At 42.0% G+C, this 14932-nt stretch overlaps 1 protein-coding gene across 2 annotated transcripts; it reads right to left on the bottom strand.

Moving 5' to 3' along the window:
* Positions 1-3434: 3434 nt before the first annotated feature.
* Positions 3435-14833, bottom strand: gins1 (GINS complex subunit 1 (Psf1 homolog)). Of its 2 annotated transcripts, XM_083987798.1 has the most exons (7): positions 14645-14833; positions 9767-9831; positions 8591-8689; positions 7580-7670; positions 6488-6604; positions 5263-5337; positions 3435-3557 (listed from the first exon to the last, which is right to left on the bottom strand). In XM_083987798.1, the coding sequence occupies exons 1-7, from the start codon at positions 14717-14719 to the stop codon at positions 3489-3491; spliced, it is 591 nt and encodes a 196-aa protein (XP_083843924.1). In that variant the 5' UTR covers positions 14720-14833; the 3' UTR covers positions 3435-3488. The 2 variants fall into 2 exon arrangements, with proteins under 2 accessions (XP_083843924.1, XP_083843923.1); XM_083987797.1 differs by lacking the exon at positions 6488-6604.
* Between the last annotated feature and the right edge of the window lie 99 nt (positions 14834-14932).

Below are 14932 nucleotides of genomic sequence, written 5' to 3'. Positions count from 1 at the left end.
GCGTCGCCCTGGCAACGTAGCTGCTACCGACCAATCAGCAGCTGTTAGCCTAGCTTAGCACAAAGACTGGGAGCAGAGGGAAACTGTTAGCATCCAACAATCAGACCTGACACACACACACACAGCAGTATGACATCACAGCAGTATGACATCACAGCAGTATGACATCACCTGAACAAGTCGACTGAAAACAATCTGAAGTTTCAAAATAAAACTTTTTGATAAAACATTTTAATCTATTTTTAATATTTATATTTGTAGAATTTCAAGATTAAACTGAATTTATGAAAAAATTTAACTTTTTTTTGCTCAAAAATTACATTTTTTACTTTACGACAAAAATGACCTTTCAAAATAAAGTGAACTGTTGATGTGAGGTCACTGCCTGACTCTCACGTTTCAGCTTTATTCTGAAAATCTTTTTGACTTTCCACTTATATTTTGTAAATTAATAGACATTTATTTTTGAAACGTCAGATTTTTCTTTCTTTTTGCTGCCACACACACACACACACACACACACACACACACACACACACACACACACACACACACACACGCGCACTACTCTGAAGTATTTCAGCCATGAGGGTATTATATATATATATAAATATAAATGTGTTTTATTATGTTATGAAGTAACTTTGATATATTTTTGTTATTTTTATTTCCATGTCAAACTGAGACTTTTATTTTGGTGACCGGAGTGAGAGCCCCTCCCCCTCCTCCCCCTCCCACTCCTGTTCAGGTGTAACAAACCAAACTCACCTGTTGGACCTTGGTCACCGTGGTGATGATGATGATGATGTCACATGAAACTTTATTAAATTATGTTTTTATCCAGAAACTGAGTGTCGGGTTCGTTTATTTATTTATTTTTCTCATTTGTGATTTTATTTTAATGAACATATAGAAAATAACAATTCCCCAAATCTGAAACTTGCCTCTTTTTTTCTTTCTTTCTTTTTTTAACAAGAGCAATATAAAAACTGAAGAGTTTTCACAGTCAAATACAAACATTAGCGAGTGTTTTAACAAGGAGCTGCTACACAATGGTTACATCTTCATTTAGCTGGTGACTAGTGGATGCAACAAGCATTTAATCAATGAGTGTGGACATTTATGTGATGCAGCCTAGACACGCTCTACATAGATTTTATAGTTCATCTGGCTTGATATAATGTTTAAAGGAGCATTATCGCAAATACAGCAGTAATAGCATAAAATAAGATGAAATATGCAAAAGATGGGTCGGGGGGAGCCATAACTAAATTTACAAAAAAAATCGCCAACAGTATAGTGTCCGTGGGGCAAATGCAGCATTTGTCTTTGTTATGATCCAAGCCGGCCCGGCGCTTGCTGCGTTAAAATGCACTCGGAACTCGCAAATCCGACCTCCGAACCGGACAAATATGCAACAGTAAGTAATGTAGCAGTGTTAGGCTGCTCACAGTCACTGAATCGCTGGTAGAACACTTTGTCTCCACGTCCCTGTGTCTTTCTTCAGCTGTCCTCTCAGCGTTATTAAGGAGGAGGACGTTTCAGTTGCTGTTGTTGTCGTTGTTGTGGTTGTGCGCAACGTAGAGCTGCCGCTTCCACTAGTGAGTTTTCTTTTTCCCCGCGATTGCACGTTCATTCAGCCTGGTGAGGGAGGAGGAGGGGGGAGGAGGGAGGAGGAGGGGGGGGGGACTAAACGAGGCTGCTCTCTCTCTCTGACAGCTGCCCACTTGTTTATATCTGATAAACTCCGCCTGGCTCCATCTAGTGGCCGAATTAAGGATTTGGATTTGCGATAATACTCCTTTAAACTAACATGCATTAAGGCATCTCAATGTTTAGATTTACAGTCAAAGCTAATACCAAGCTCAGCAATGAAGCCCTGACCTCAATTCAGCTTGTGTCTGTCTTTCTAAATAGAAAGTATAGCCTATGTGATATTCTGTCTTTACTCAAAACCACAATCAGTGATTTACCATTTGTTGTTTGACCGTAAATCACAGCCCTGGGGCCTCATTTATCATTGTGGATTCACCTTTTTTTACACCCTTTTCCCCTCGTTTTGTGCGTACGCACTTTTCTCCGCCAAATTTGGGATCTATCAAGCCAAAACCTGACGGGGAAAAGTGCGGACATTTACACCCATTTTGACCCTGGCGTACCGTGATTTACACCTGTTTTGAGGAACAGGAGGAATTGGCGACACCGTTGCTGAGTCAGAGAACTGCAGTGTGAGAGGGAGAGAGGAGCGGAGTACATTTAGAAGAGACAGTAGGATTTTTTAAAGTAATTGTGGTAGTGGTGGACCGTTGATGCTGGCAATCCAACCCGCTCTATAACAACACTAGGCTTTATGTTAATTGATAAACAGAGCGGATTGAGGATTTTGCTTTTTTGATTAGGCTGTGTGACGTCCGACAAGGATCAAACCATCCAAGTTTAAAAACACATCGGCAGCAGCGCACACTGATCTGCAGCTACTGAGACTGTTATTAATCTGTCACCTGAGTTAACGAGGTGCACGTGTGTTTGGAGCTGACGAGAGGAGAGAATAAAGAGTGAGACAACGCGGCCCTGAGGAGGAACTGTGAAGGACTCAGCTGTAAAAATGACCTAAACCGAGTCCAGTAGAGCTGTAACTGTGTAGTGGGAAGGCCTGCAAAGTAATGGTAACTATCGTCCTGCTTCCTACATTGTTTTAACATCTAGGTAAAAAAAAAAAAAGATTTTCTGGGATAAAGCGGCAGATTACATAAGATTCTTCTTCTTTCTGCTTCCTTTTGTTGAGATTTGGGAGGTTTTTGTTTTTATTGTAGCTTATTAAAATGCAAGATAATTTTTCTGACTGATTTATTGCCCGTGTATCTGCTTTCGGAGAAGCGGAGAAGTTCCGCTTCTTTCCCCCGTCCTCCGCCCGTTGTCTCCGTTGTCACTTTGTTGTCACTTTGTAGCCGCTCCACAGAGCACATGGCTAATTAAATATGCACGTGCTGACCATATATAGTTGTATATAGGCGTTCTGGGGGCGGAGTAAGAGGTGTGTTCACGTGTGCACCATTCTTGGGTCCGGTGTGATTTATTGCGGAGAGTTGTGCGTACGCACAGTTTGATTGATCTGAAAAAGGTGTAAATATTTAGGGTGTACGCCATTTTCGTCTTTTCGCCGTACGCAAATATTTAGTAGCAGTTTTACACCCTCTTTGATAAATGAGGCCCCTGATCTTAAAACATCAGAAAAGATGAGTTGGGCCTCATTCTTTATGATTCGCCGGCCAGTGTTTGTCTGTTACACTTGATGCAGTCAGTCACCCTGCAGCACTTCAGGCAGGTACGATGTCGGGTTCGTTCACGTCATTAAAACAAACTGATGCAGGTTTTAGAAAAACAAACAGTTTATTTCACATCACAATAATCTGAGAGGAGGAGGAGGGGGGTGAGGGGGGGCGGGGTGCAGAGGAAGGGGCGGGGCTTAACTCTGTGACATCACGGCCTCAGGACACCACGTGCTCCAAGACGCCCTGACGAATCAGCTGCTCACATTTCCACCGCGGCAGGAAGTGCTGAGGACGGAGAGACGGACAAACACACCTCATTCAACACCATCTTAAAGGGATAGTTCAACATTTAGGGCGCTTTCACACCTAATAGTCCGGACCTTAATTTTTTTTTTGTTACATTGTTTCCATATAGTCCAGTAAAGTTCGCTTTCACACTGCTATTATGACAGCGGACTAAAGGATCTACCGACGTCATGACGGATGAGCGTGCGTCTGACGTTAGCGCATAGAAAGTGCTCTGAAAAAAATAAAATAGAAATATGTGTAAAAAAAAGGAAAAAAAAGAAAAAGAAAAATATAGCCTACTGCTGGAAAGCACGCTGTGGTTTGTAATCGCGGTGCAGAAGAGTGAGTTTAGAGCTGATGAAAGGAGAGAAAAAAGAGGGTTGTGCCGTGCTCTCATTGATGAGAGCAGCAGCGATCAGCGATCAGCTGTTTTGTGTAGTGGAGGGGAACACACACACACGCTATGCGCACACACGCGCGATCCTCGTCAGATGCGGCTGCATCTCTCCAGGTCACTTGTGTGTGAGTGTGACAGAAATAAAAGCTCTGACTTGCTGGGGCAGACGTTGTTTGGTGTCACCCGCTGATAAATATCCGTCTTTTTCAGACTTTTTTCGGCGGAAAAAAATATATTCGGGTCAATATATATAAAAAAAATAGGCTATATAAAAAAATGCATGTATCGTTTGGGGATTTATATTAAACACTCTACTGTTTAATTCCGTGTAAACGTTTACAAGTGTAGCCTACACTGACACACCCATCCCTCTGACCAAATCTGGATATAATATGATCTCCTCCTCTCCCCAAGTGTTGCCGCCGGTTGCCGCGGCTCCTCTTTCCTTTTTTTCTGTTTATTTACTTTTTTCGGCACGTGCGAATCTGACGTTATTTCCTGTGTTTGGTCTGATAGTTCGAACCTTCCAAAAAAATGCTTTCACACTACGCAGCAGCGGACCTTGGTCCAGGATAGTCCGGACCGAGACCACCTCCTGAGGCTGGACCAAAGACTCGGTCTTTAGTCCGGACCGTGGTCCAGGGGAGCTTTCACACCTGTCAATTTGATCCGAACTATCTGGAAAGTCCGAAAGTCCGGACCAAACGAGGTAGGTGTGAAAGCCCCCTTAGTCAAACTGGCCCATTGCCATAATCCCTATAGTCATAGCGGTAGGTTCGTTACCTTTATCACTTTTATTTATATCAAATACACAATCCAACAACTCCACAACGCTCTGGTGGACAAGTTGTGAGCTGCACATTCACCACGCTATGAGATAATAACACAACGTTACCACACAGAGTTGTTGTAGAGGGAAATACAGAGACTGTTGATGAAAAACTGTCCCTGAAGGCAACGTGCATCAGCGGTTTTACATGAATTTCCCTCTAAAACAACTCTGTGTGGTAACGTTGTGTTATTATCTCATAGCGTGGTGAATGTGCAGCTCACAACTTGTCCACCAGAGCGTTGTGGAGTTGTTGGATTGTGTATTTGATGAGTTTGATGAGGGAAACCAAGAAATCCCATAATGAGCCTCCGTAGCGTAGCTCTGAGCAGCTCACGGCTCTGCTCCGCCGTTCTAAAAACAGCTTGCACCGACAATTAAAGGTAACGAACCTACTGCTATGACTATAGGGATTATTATGGTGAGACTAAATGTTGAACTGTCCCTTTAACAGCGGCTTTCTCAGTGTTTCTCACCTGTGAGTTTTTCTTCAGCAGGATCACCGTCCCGTCGTCGATCTCAAACTCTCCGTGGTCCTTTAAACACCTCACCTGCACACACACACACACACACAGAGGGGGGGGTCAGGGTCGGGGGGTCAGACTGCAGCCAGAGGTCAAAGGTCAAAGGTCAGACCTGGATTTTTATTTTTTATTGAAGTATCTTCAAAATACAAACATTAAAGGCACATTGGTAATATATAAATTCACAGTGCTGAATCAGCTTCTGGATCAATCAAGAACAAAAAGAAAAGAGAACGTGAGGGTCTCAGTCCAGCAAAGAAAATAACTTTAGGGCATTTTTGCTTTTCATGTAGCCTAATGCAAAGATTTTTTATACATTTTGAGTTTGTTTATCCATCCATTGAAGTGGGGTTTCACTTTGAGGTATTTACATCTGTTGATGAAATGTTTTCCAAGGGAAATTAAAATGTTCACCAAAAAAGTTCTTTTCCTTTAAAGGATAATTTCCGTTTTTTACAATCTGGACCTTATTTCTATCATAAACTCCGATCATTTCCTCCCCCAGATAACTTTGGTGTCATTCCAAGTGGTTGTGATGAAATGAGCTCCAGCCGAGAGGCGCGTATATCCGTATAATGGAGTCTACAGGGCAGCAGAATGCAGCCTCTAAATAACACATTATCTGCAGAGAAACTCCTTCATTTCACCAAGATTTAGTTCTGATAGGCTAGTGCTGTTCCCCTCTGAGTCCGGGGTTAGCTGTTATCAACATCCGGGGTATCAGAACTAAATATTGGTGAAATGAACGAGTTTTGCGGCGGATAATGTGTTATTTAGAGGCTGCATTGCGCTGCCCCGTGTTCTCGCATTATACGGATATACGCGCCTCTCGGCTGGAGCTAATTTCGTCAAAACGACTCCAAATGACACCAAAGTTATCTGGGTGAGTAAAATGATCGTATTTAATGCTAGAAATGAGGTCCAGGTTGTAAAAAACGGAAATTATCCTTTAACTGTAGTCCAACCTTGATCGACATCCAATTAAATGGGGGCAAAATAATGTGTTTAGAAAACAGCCAGTTTTGAAATGAAGTCTAAAATTGTACAACACACTCGCATTCAAAGAAAATATGTTCTACTGTTTCGATATCATTCTCACAAAAACCCACACACATATTATTATTATTATGCAGATTAAATCTAGTATGTAGGAAGAGGAAGTGGTTTACAGTCAGACCTGGATGTAGAGGCTCTTCGGCGGCTTCATGTCCTGAGTGACGTCCAGCCCCTCGCCGCCGCCCAGCGAGCGCATGAAGGAGGCCAGAGACTTCTTATACTGACTGAACCACTGCAGCTGCACACACAATCAGATTTTTTTTAATATTTGTAGAATTTCAAGATTAAAAACTGAATTTATGAAAAAATTAAACTTTTTTTTTGCTCCAAAATGACATTTTTACTTTACGACAAAAATGTGAACTGTTGATGTGAGGTCACTGCCTGACTCTCACGTTTCAGCTTTATTCTGAAAATCTTTTTGACTTTCGACTTAACATTTTGTAAATTAATAGATATTTAATTTCCTCCATCCTTCTTTCCTTCCCTTTTCCCTTCCTTCTTTCCACAATCCTTATATTCCCTTCCTTCCTTCTTTCCTTTCCTTCGTCCTTACTTTTTTCCTCTTTTGATCCAATTGACCTGATCTATTCCCTCCCTTCCTTCCTTCCTTCCTTCCTTCCTTCCTTCCTTCCTTCCTTCCTTCCTTCCTTCCTTCCTTCCTCTTTTGATTCAATTGACCGGATCTATTTCCTCCCTTCTTTCCCTTCTTCCTTCCTTGAACGAATCTGTTCCCTCCCTCCATCTTTCTTTCCTTCCTTTTTCCCTTCCTTCTTTCCACAATCCTTATTCCCTCCCTTCCTTCCTTCCTTCCTTCCTTCCCTTCATCCTTACTTCTTCCTTCCTTTTTGACCTAATTAACCCAATCTGTTCCCTCCCATCTTTCCCTTTGTCCTTACTTCCCAAACCTTCCTGAAGTTTCAAAATAAAACTTTTTGATAAAACATTTAAATCATTTTTTTTTTAAATATTTGTAGAATTTCAAGATTAAACTGAACTTATGAAAAATTTAACTTTTTTTTTGCTCAAAAATTACATTTTCACTTTACGACAAAAATGACCTTTCAAAATAAAGTGAACTGTTGATGTGAGGTCACTGCCTGACTCTCACGTTTCAGCTTTATTCTGAAAATCTTTTTGACTTTCGACATACACACAGAGTTACTTCCTGTGGACCGACGCCCGGTGACCTTTGACCCCCCGGTGACCTCACCTCCTCTGAACACATGTGGAATCGAACGTTGGCCGGCAGGACGCTGCCGTACTCCCACCGCAGAGCTCTGATCCGCAGCAGCCGGTCGTACCTGGACAGGAAGTGACATCATCCATCAATCAATCAATCAATCAATCACCAGATGAGGATTATTTTCCTGTCTATCATTTAACCTCCTGTTGTCCTGCTGGGTCAAGGAAGGAAGGAAGGAAGGAAGGAAGGAAGGAAGGAAGGAAGGAAGGAAGGAAGGAAGGAAGGGAGGAAAGAAGGAAGGAAGGAAGGAGAAAAGGATTGTGGAAAGAAAGACAGAGGGGGGGAACAGATTCGTTCAAGGAAGGATGAAGAAGGGAGCAAGAAGGGAGAGAAGGGAGGAAATAGATCCGGTCAATTGAATCAAAAGAGGAAGGAAGTAAGGACGAAGGGAAGGAAAGAAAGATGGAGGGAGGGAACTATTGGGGGGCCCCCAAAAGGCAAGTAACTTTTTTAAAATTGTAGTGCGTAACTTTTGTCGATCCTTAGAGAAACACTGCGTAATTACAAAAAACGTATTAAATTATTGTTGCATTTCAACTTGTTGTAAGTGTAGCTACAGTAAACGCATCGTCTGTTGGTTTTATTCTGTTACTTTTAGTCGACCTATAGGTGACGTTCACCATCCCAGTAGCTGCTATAGCAATTAATCAACAAAGTAATAGAGGGGGAACCAAAATAAAGATTTAGCTTAGGGCCCCATGGAGGCTGGGGCCGGCCCTGTGTAGCTGTGTTGTGTGTGTGTGTCTGTGTGTGTGTGTGTGTGTGTGTGTGTGTGTGTGTGTGTGTGTGTGTGTGTGTGTGTGTTACAGGTGTGTGTGTGTGTGTGTGTGTGTGTGTGTGTTACAGGTGTGTGTGCGTGTGTGTGTGTGTGTGTGTGTGTGTGTGTGTGTGTGTGTGTGTGTACAGGTGTGTGTGTGTGTGTGTGTGTGTGGGTGTGTGTGTACAGGTGTGTTACAGGTGTGTGTGTGTGTGTGTTACAGGTAGGCGGTGAGGCAGCGTTGGTTCCTCAACAAGCAGCAGTGTCGTAGTTTGATGGAGGGGATGAGTTCAGCTCGGCCGTCGGCCTTCGCCTCGTTACTGAAACACACAGAGGAACAGCTGAGTCAGTGACACCTGAACGCACCTGGTCGCCATGGTGATCACCAGCTGGTCACCATGGCAACAGTTCAAACTAGTTCAGTTTAAAATGAAAGAAAACAGTTCTTGTTTCAGCTCCATTTTCACTGTTTTCTGTCTTCAGCAGCTTCTCACAACGAGCACTTTGTTAATCTGTTGTCACTTTGGGAGGGGTGGGGTTAAGGTGTATTGTTGTGTAGTGATTTGTGTTATTTGTCTTAATGTATCTTAATGTAACTTTTTATATACCTTTGTTTTATGTTTCATGCCATGCTCCATCAGGCAGGGGGACTGCCAACGGAAATTAGCCTGTTGGCTATAATTGGGTGCATTTACATTTTATTCTTTTAAAATGTTCATTAATGTACACTGTCCCTCTTAAACAAATAAAGGAAATTAAATTAAATTAAAATTTTCATATCGACACTTAATCAATAATCACATATAGATTCACTCACTGTGAGTTAATCTATAGAAACTTTGGGTAAAATAAACTTTAACCAAAGTTTGATGGAGATAAAATGTCTCAATGAAACTTCACCATCTGCCTGTAACCTGCAGCTCAATGTGACACGAGCCAGAAACAACTGGTCAGAATAATTATAACAATACTAATAGAATGAATACATAATAAATAAGATAATAATTACATTTAAATGTAGAATCATAGATATAATAGAGAAGGAAAAAGAGAAGATGATGACAACAGTAACTGAACTACTGATAAAGCTGCTGTGACACTAGAAATAAGAAGTTTATGTTGTTGTGTGTGTCAGCTTTATGATCATTCAGGTTTTCTTTTCTTCTCTGTTGTGTTTATCTGTTTAATTGTTCTTTTGTGAAGAACTTTGGAGCAGTTTGTGTTGTGTTTAAGCTGCTTTATAGGCTAAATAAAGATGACTTCACTTGACTTAATAAAACAAATTTGACAAAAAATGAACAAATCCAATAAATATAGAAGCAGCAGAACTGAATTAAACTCTAAATTAAACCCTGAAGTCTCAGTGTAGATGTCCCGTGGTGCGTTCAGGGTCTTACACGTCGCTCTGGTTCTGTTCATACAGCGCCTCCATCTCCTGCAGGACCTGCCGCAGCCCGTCCTCCTAAAACCGGACAGAACCAGAACCAGAACCAGACTCGTTAGTAACAGGAGGAGATCCATTAACACCCTGAGTGATCAATAATTCACCGAACATTAATATACTGATTTATACCCACGGGGCAAAGCAACAAAACAAACCGACAGGGAGCGTTGTAAAAGGTTTGACAGCAGAAATGATCTGTAGGAAGTTGAAGGATTAAAACCTGGGTGGACAACCCGGTCAACTAGCTGCTGGAAAGATACAGGGGCCAAAACCCCTTTCTGGGCTCATTCTGCTGGTGAAATGATGTAAATGCAAATATTTAGGTACTACAATGGCATAAATAGTCATACAACTATAACATTTGGCAGAGAGTATCTTGACACATAGGGGGAGGCAGGAAAAAAAGATTCTGGGGTTTGTTGCAACTCGATTTTAAGATATCACCCTCAACGTCCCAAAAAAGACAAAAAAAAGTACTGTTCGCCTGACAAATTCTCATGAAAATTATTATTTTTCAGCACTTTATGGAGAATATTTATTATGCCTAACATGTATATAGAAAACTTCCTTAACTCATAAGCTTCCATTTGAGTCCAAGATAGTCTTTCTATCTCCAAAGCTCCACTTGCTGTGGCCAACGGTCTTCTCTATCTATCTGTTCACTTTGGGGAGACCAGAAATAGAATGTTTTCTGATCATGTCAGTTAACATGTAGTTTTTCACAATAGGTGTTGCATTGTTTGGAGACAGCCTGTAGCTTTCCAGTAGCTAGTAGAAAGGCTATCTGGGACTCAGATGGAAGCTGATGAATTAAGGGAATTTTCTATTTCTGGGGGGGGGGGGGGGGGGGCTCACCATTAACAATATCACAGAAAAGTCCATTTCCAGTAGTTCAACCCCAACCAAGTATTGAGTGCATATAGATGGACAGTTTTCAGAAGGCCAACATTTCTAGATTAAAAATGCTTTAAAAAAATAAAAACCTTTGCAATATTTCAATTTTGGAGATACTGATTTTTAGGTCTTCACTGAATGTTAGTCATAATTATTACTATTAAAATAAACTGAAGAAATAAAGACATGGGATTTAACATCCCATTCAGTGTGTAATGGACATATAGGCCTATATAATGTGTTAGTTTCACTTTAATTGAACACATTCTACATCGCGGAGGCGACGTCTCTCCTTCACCGTAGAAACGGGGCAGAGCTCCGTGGGAGACACCTGCCTGACACAGCAACGGACATGCACGGGGGGAAACGGCGGCGCCGTCGCACCGACTGCACGCGGATACGCGCCGCTTTGGGTAACGAGCGCGCACGTCGCGTCTACATTGGAGGTGAATAGGAAGGCTGTTACCAGTGTAATCAGAGACAACCATGAATGAGTTGTCACACACACTGAGGTGAGCAGCAGCAGAGCGGCCGCACCGTGACCGCGGTCCGCTCCAGCTGCCTGGTGTCCCCATTACGCACCACGCGTCTTTTCAGTCACTTGTCCAACTTCTCCTTTACTGGTTTTTTCCGAGACAACACTCATTCTCTCTCTCTCTTTTACCGGCGGTGTCAGCTGATGTGCACATCTGCAGCAACCCAAACAAATGCACATGTTACTGTTGACTGGCTCTATTCCAGCCACATGATTGGTTCGGCGCGGTGGAAATCTCATTATCATTGGTTATTTGTATCGTCTGCCAAAACATGGATGAATGAAACCTGTCGACCACGTCTCATATTTCTATCGAGGAAAAGTTATTTCACAATTTATAGACACAACACCGACAAGCACTGAGAGCCGCATGCTGCAGTGACGTTATATAGGCTATAAAAAAAATAATAATCCGCAAATAATAAGCCGACGAAAAGGTGCAACTTGCCACTTAACTTCTTGTCGATGTATTATTTGCGGGGGCTTTCGGGGGATCTGGGACTGATGTGAACCACCGCCAGTCTGATCAGGTCCATCACAGCACAGCAGCTGCAGCTCTGCCCCGCTGTCACATGACGCATATCAGCGCAATCTGTTTACATTAAACCGACATCAGGAGAATTATGATTAAAAACATATATATATTTGTTTCGAATTTTGGCCCCTGGGTCATGATTTTTTTGGGCGCATTCTTGGTAAAAAAAAAAAAAAAAGACAGTTGGGATGCATAATGTGTCTCATAACAGTATAGGCTACTGTGCGTCACGTTATCGTTATTGGCCTCAGACGAGTCTTGGACTTCCAGAGCAGCTACAGCAGCGTTGTGACCTCGACCATGGTTGGTGAGAGCAGAAATGTTGTTGTAGGCCTGTGCATATTCTCATTTGTCCAGGTCATAGTATTTCAAAGGAGGTTAAATCGAAAGCAACTGGACTTATACTGAGTCTCCACACCAGATAGTTGGACCAGTCCCAGCCTGGTCAGATGCTACATGAACTGATGAAGCCTCTTGGATGAAGGTGAAACGTCTTCCTAGACAAATAACTAAGTCCAGTTGAACCTCCTTTGGAAAAAAAAAAAAAAAAAAGTTGTTGGCGGGCTCGTGAATTTTTTTTTTTTGACACGAGTCAGAAGGAGCGTCATGTCGCGTATCTCGCGTTTGGTCGCGCGTCACAACTCGAGCGAAAAAAAAGCGTTCCTCCAAACACGATGAAATAGACGAAGACGCGAAGGTCCCGTCGCCATAAAAGAATCGGGTGTAGCGTCGCAAAAAAAAAAAAGTTGCGTCTACCGCGTCTCGCGCCTAATCGCGTCTTTGCGTCACGGCCTTTTACACCGCGGACGTAACGAATAAATGGTGACGGTGTGAACGAACAACATAGAACAGGACCAGACGTGGCGTTGTTTCCTCTTTTCACCGACAGCTCCACTCTCCCTTACTTACACTAACTACTGTTATTGTTGAGAGCAGAGAATTGTGGGATTTGTAGTTTTTGACCAATCGCAGGTTGTGCTCTTTCTTTTTTGTGATTTTCCTGGTTCACACATGTATTTTTTTTTTAGGGGCAAATGCGAGTGAAATGCTCGCCCATGGTGGGCATAAGAACATTTAAGACCTGTCTAAAATTATTTAAGACTTGAACACAATAATTCAACAAATTTAAGACATTTTAAGGCCTAAAATTTAGATTTTAGATGTCGCGTCTACATTGGAGGTGAATATAAGGCTGTTACCAGTATAATCAGAGACCATGAATGAGTTCGCCTCAGTTTCACGTGATTGTCACTGTCAGCCTGTTAGAAAAACATTTTACTGACCCCAGCTGAGACGCTGAGACCCCCCCCACCTCAAAAACAAAAACTCTTCGGATCTGAACGATTCACACAAGTCACCTAATTGGTCATGAAAAAAGCGAGTTTCGCTTTTCGGCCGCTGTTTGCATCCCTGAATGTATATAGAAAACTTCCTTAATTCATAAGCTTCCATTTGAGTCCAAGATAGTCTTTCTACTAGCTACTGGAAAAGCTCCAGGCTGTCTCCAAACAATGCAACACCTATTAAAAAACTCCATGTTAACTGTCATGATCAGAAACCATTCTATTTCTGGTCTCCCCAAAGTGAACAGATAGATAGAGAAGACCGTTGGCCACAGCAAGTGGAGCTTTGGAGATAGAAAGGCTATCTGGGACTCAAATGGAAGCTTATGAGTTAAGGAAGTTTTCAATATTCTCCATAAAGTGCTGAAAAATAATAATTTTCATGAGAATATCAGGCGAACAGTACTTTTTTGGGATGTTGAGGGTGATATCTTAAAATCAAGTTGCAACAAACCCCAGAATCTTTTTTTCCTGCCTCCTCCTATGTGTCAAGATACTCTCTGCCAAATGTTACAGTTGTAAGTGAGTAAGTAAAGTCTTTATTGTCCCGTAACGGGCAGATATTGTTGCAGCAGCTGCTAGACATTGAAAACAAGACACACAGGAGAACATAGAGGTAAAAAGCACAAACACAAAGCACACAGCACTGCTGTCAATGACAATGTTGTATGACTATTTATGCCATTGTAGTAGCTAAATATTTACATTTACATCATTTCACCAGCAAAATGGCCCAAGAAAGGGGTTTTGGCAACACAAACTCAAAACCTGAATGATCATAAAGCTGACACACACAACAACATAAACATCTTATTTCTAGTGTCACAGCAGCTTTATCAGTAGTTCAGTTACTGTTGTCTTCTTCTCTTTTTCCTTCTCTATTCTATCTGTGATTCTACATTTAAATGTCATTATTATCTTATTTGTTATGTGTTCATTCTATTAGTATTGTTATAATTACTATGAACAGTTGTTTCTGGCTCGTGTCACATTGAGCTGCAGTTTTCAGGGAGATGGTGAAGTTTCATTCAGACATTTTATCTCCATCAAACTTTGGTTAAAGTTTAATTTACCCAAAGTTTATATAGATTCACTCAGTGAATCTAATCTATATGTGATTATTGATTAAGTGTCGTTATGAAAAGTGACAACAGATAAAGATAAAGTGCTCGTTGTGAGAAGCTGCTGAAGACAGAAAACAAGACACACAGGAGAACATAGAGGTAAAAAGCACAAACACAAAGCACTCAGCACTGCTGTCAATGACAATGTTGTATGACTATTTATGCCATTGTAGTACCTACATATTTGCATTTACATCATTTCTCCAGCAGAACTCCCCCAGAAAGGGGTTTTGTCCCTGTATCTTTCCAGCAGCTAGTTGACCAGGTTGTCCACCAGGTTTTAATCCTTCAACTTCCTACAGATCATTTCTGCTGTCAAACCTTTTACAACAGAAACTGGGTTTTAGCTCCAGACCGGACCAGCGGGGTCTTGGACCGGACCAGACCCGGACTAACTCACGTTAAAGGCGGGCAGCTGTCCATCGTTCATCCGCTGCAGCTCCCGGATCAACTCCACCGCCTTTTCACAGAACATCCCAGAAACACGGAGCACAAACTACCGATAATCAACTAATAATCAACTATCGACCCGCGGTTAAAGCTTCACAGCAGCAGGAGGAGGAACAGGAGGAACAGGAGGAACAGAGGAGCTCCGTCCGTTTCGCGGGTAAACCGTAACTGTGTTGTGGTCACGTGACGCTACGACGTGATGACGTGAGGCTACGACGTGATGACGTATCACGCTGCC

Source organism: Trachurus trachurus (genome assembly GCF_905171665.1).
Source record: "Trachurus trachurus genome assembly, chromosome: 15".
Classification (NCBI taxonomy): domain Eukaryota; kingdom Metazoa; phylum Chordata; class Actinopteri; order Carangiformes; family Carangidae; genus Trachurus; species Trachurus trachurus.
This window is presented reverse-complemented; position numbering and strand designations above follow the sequence as displayed.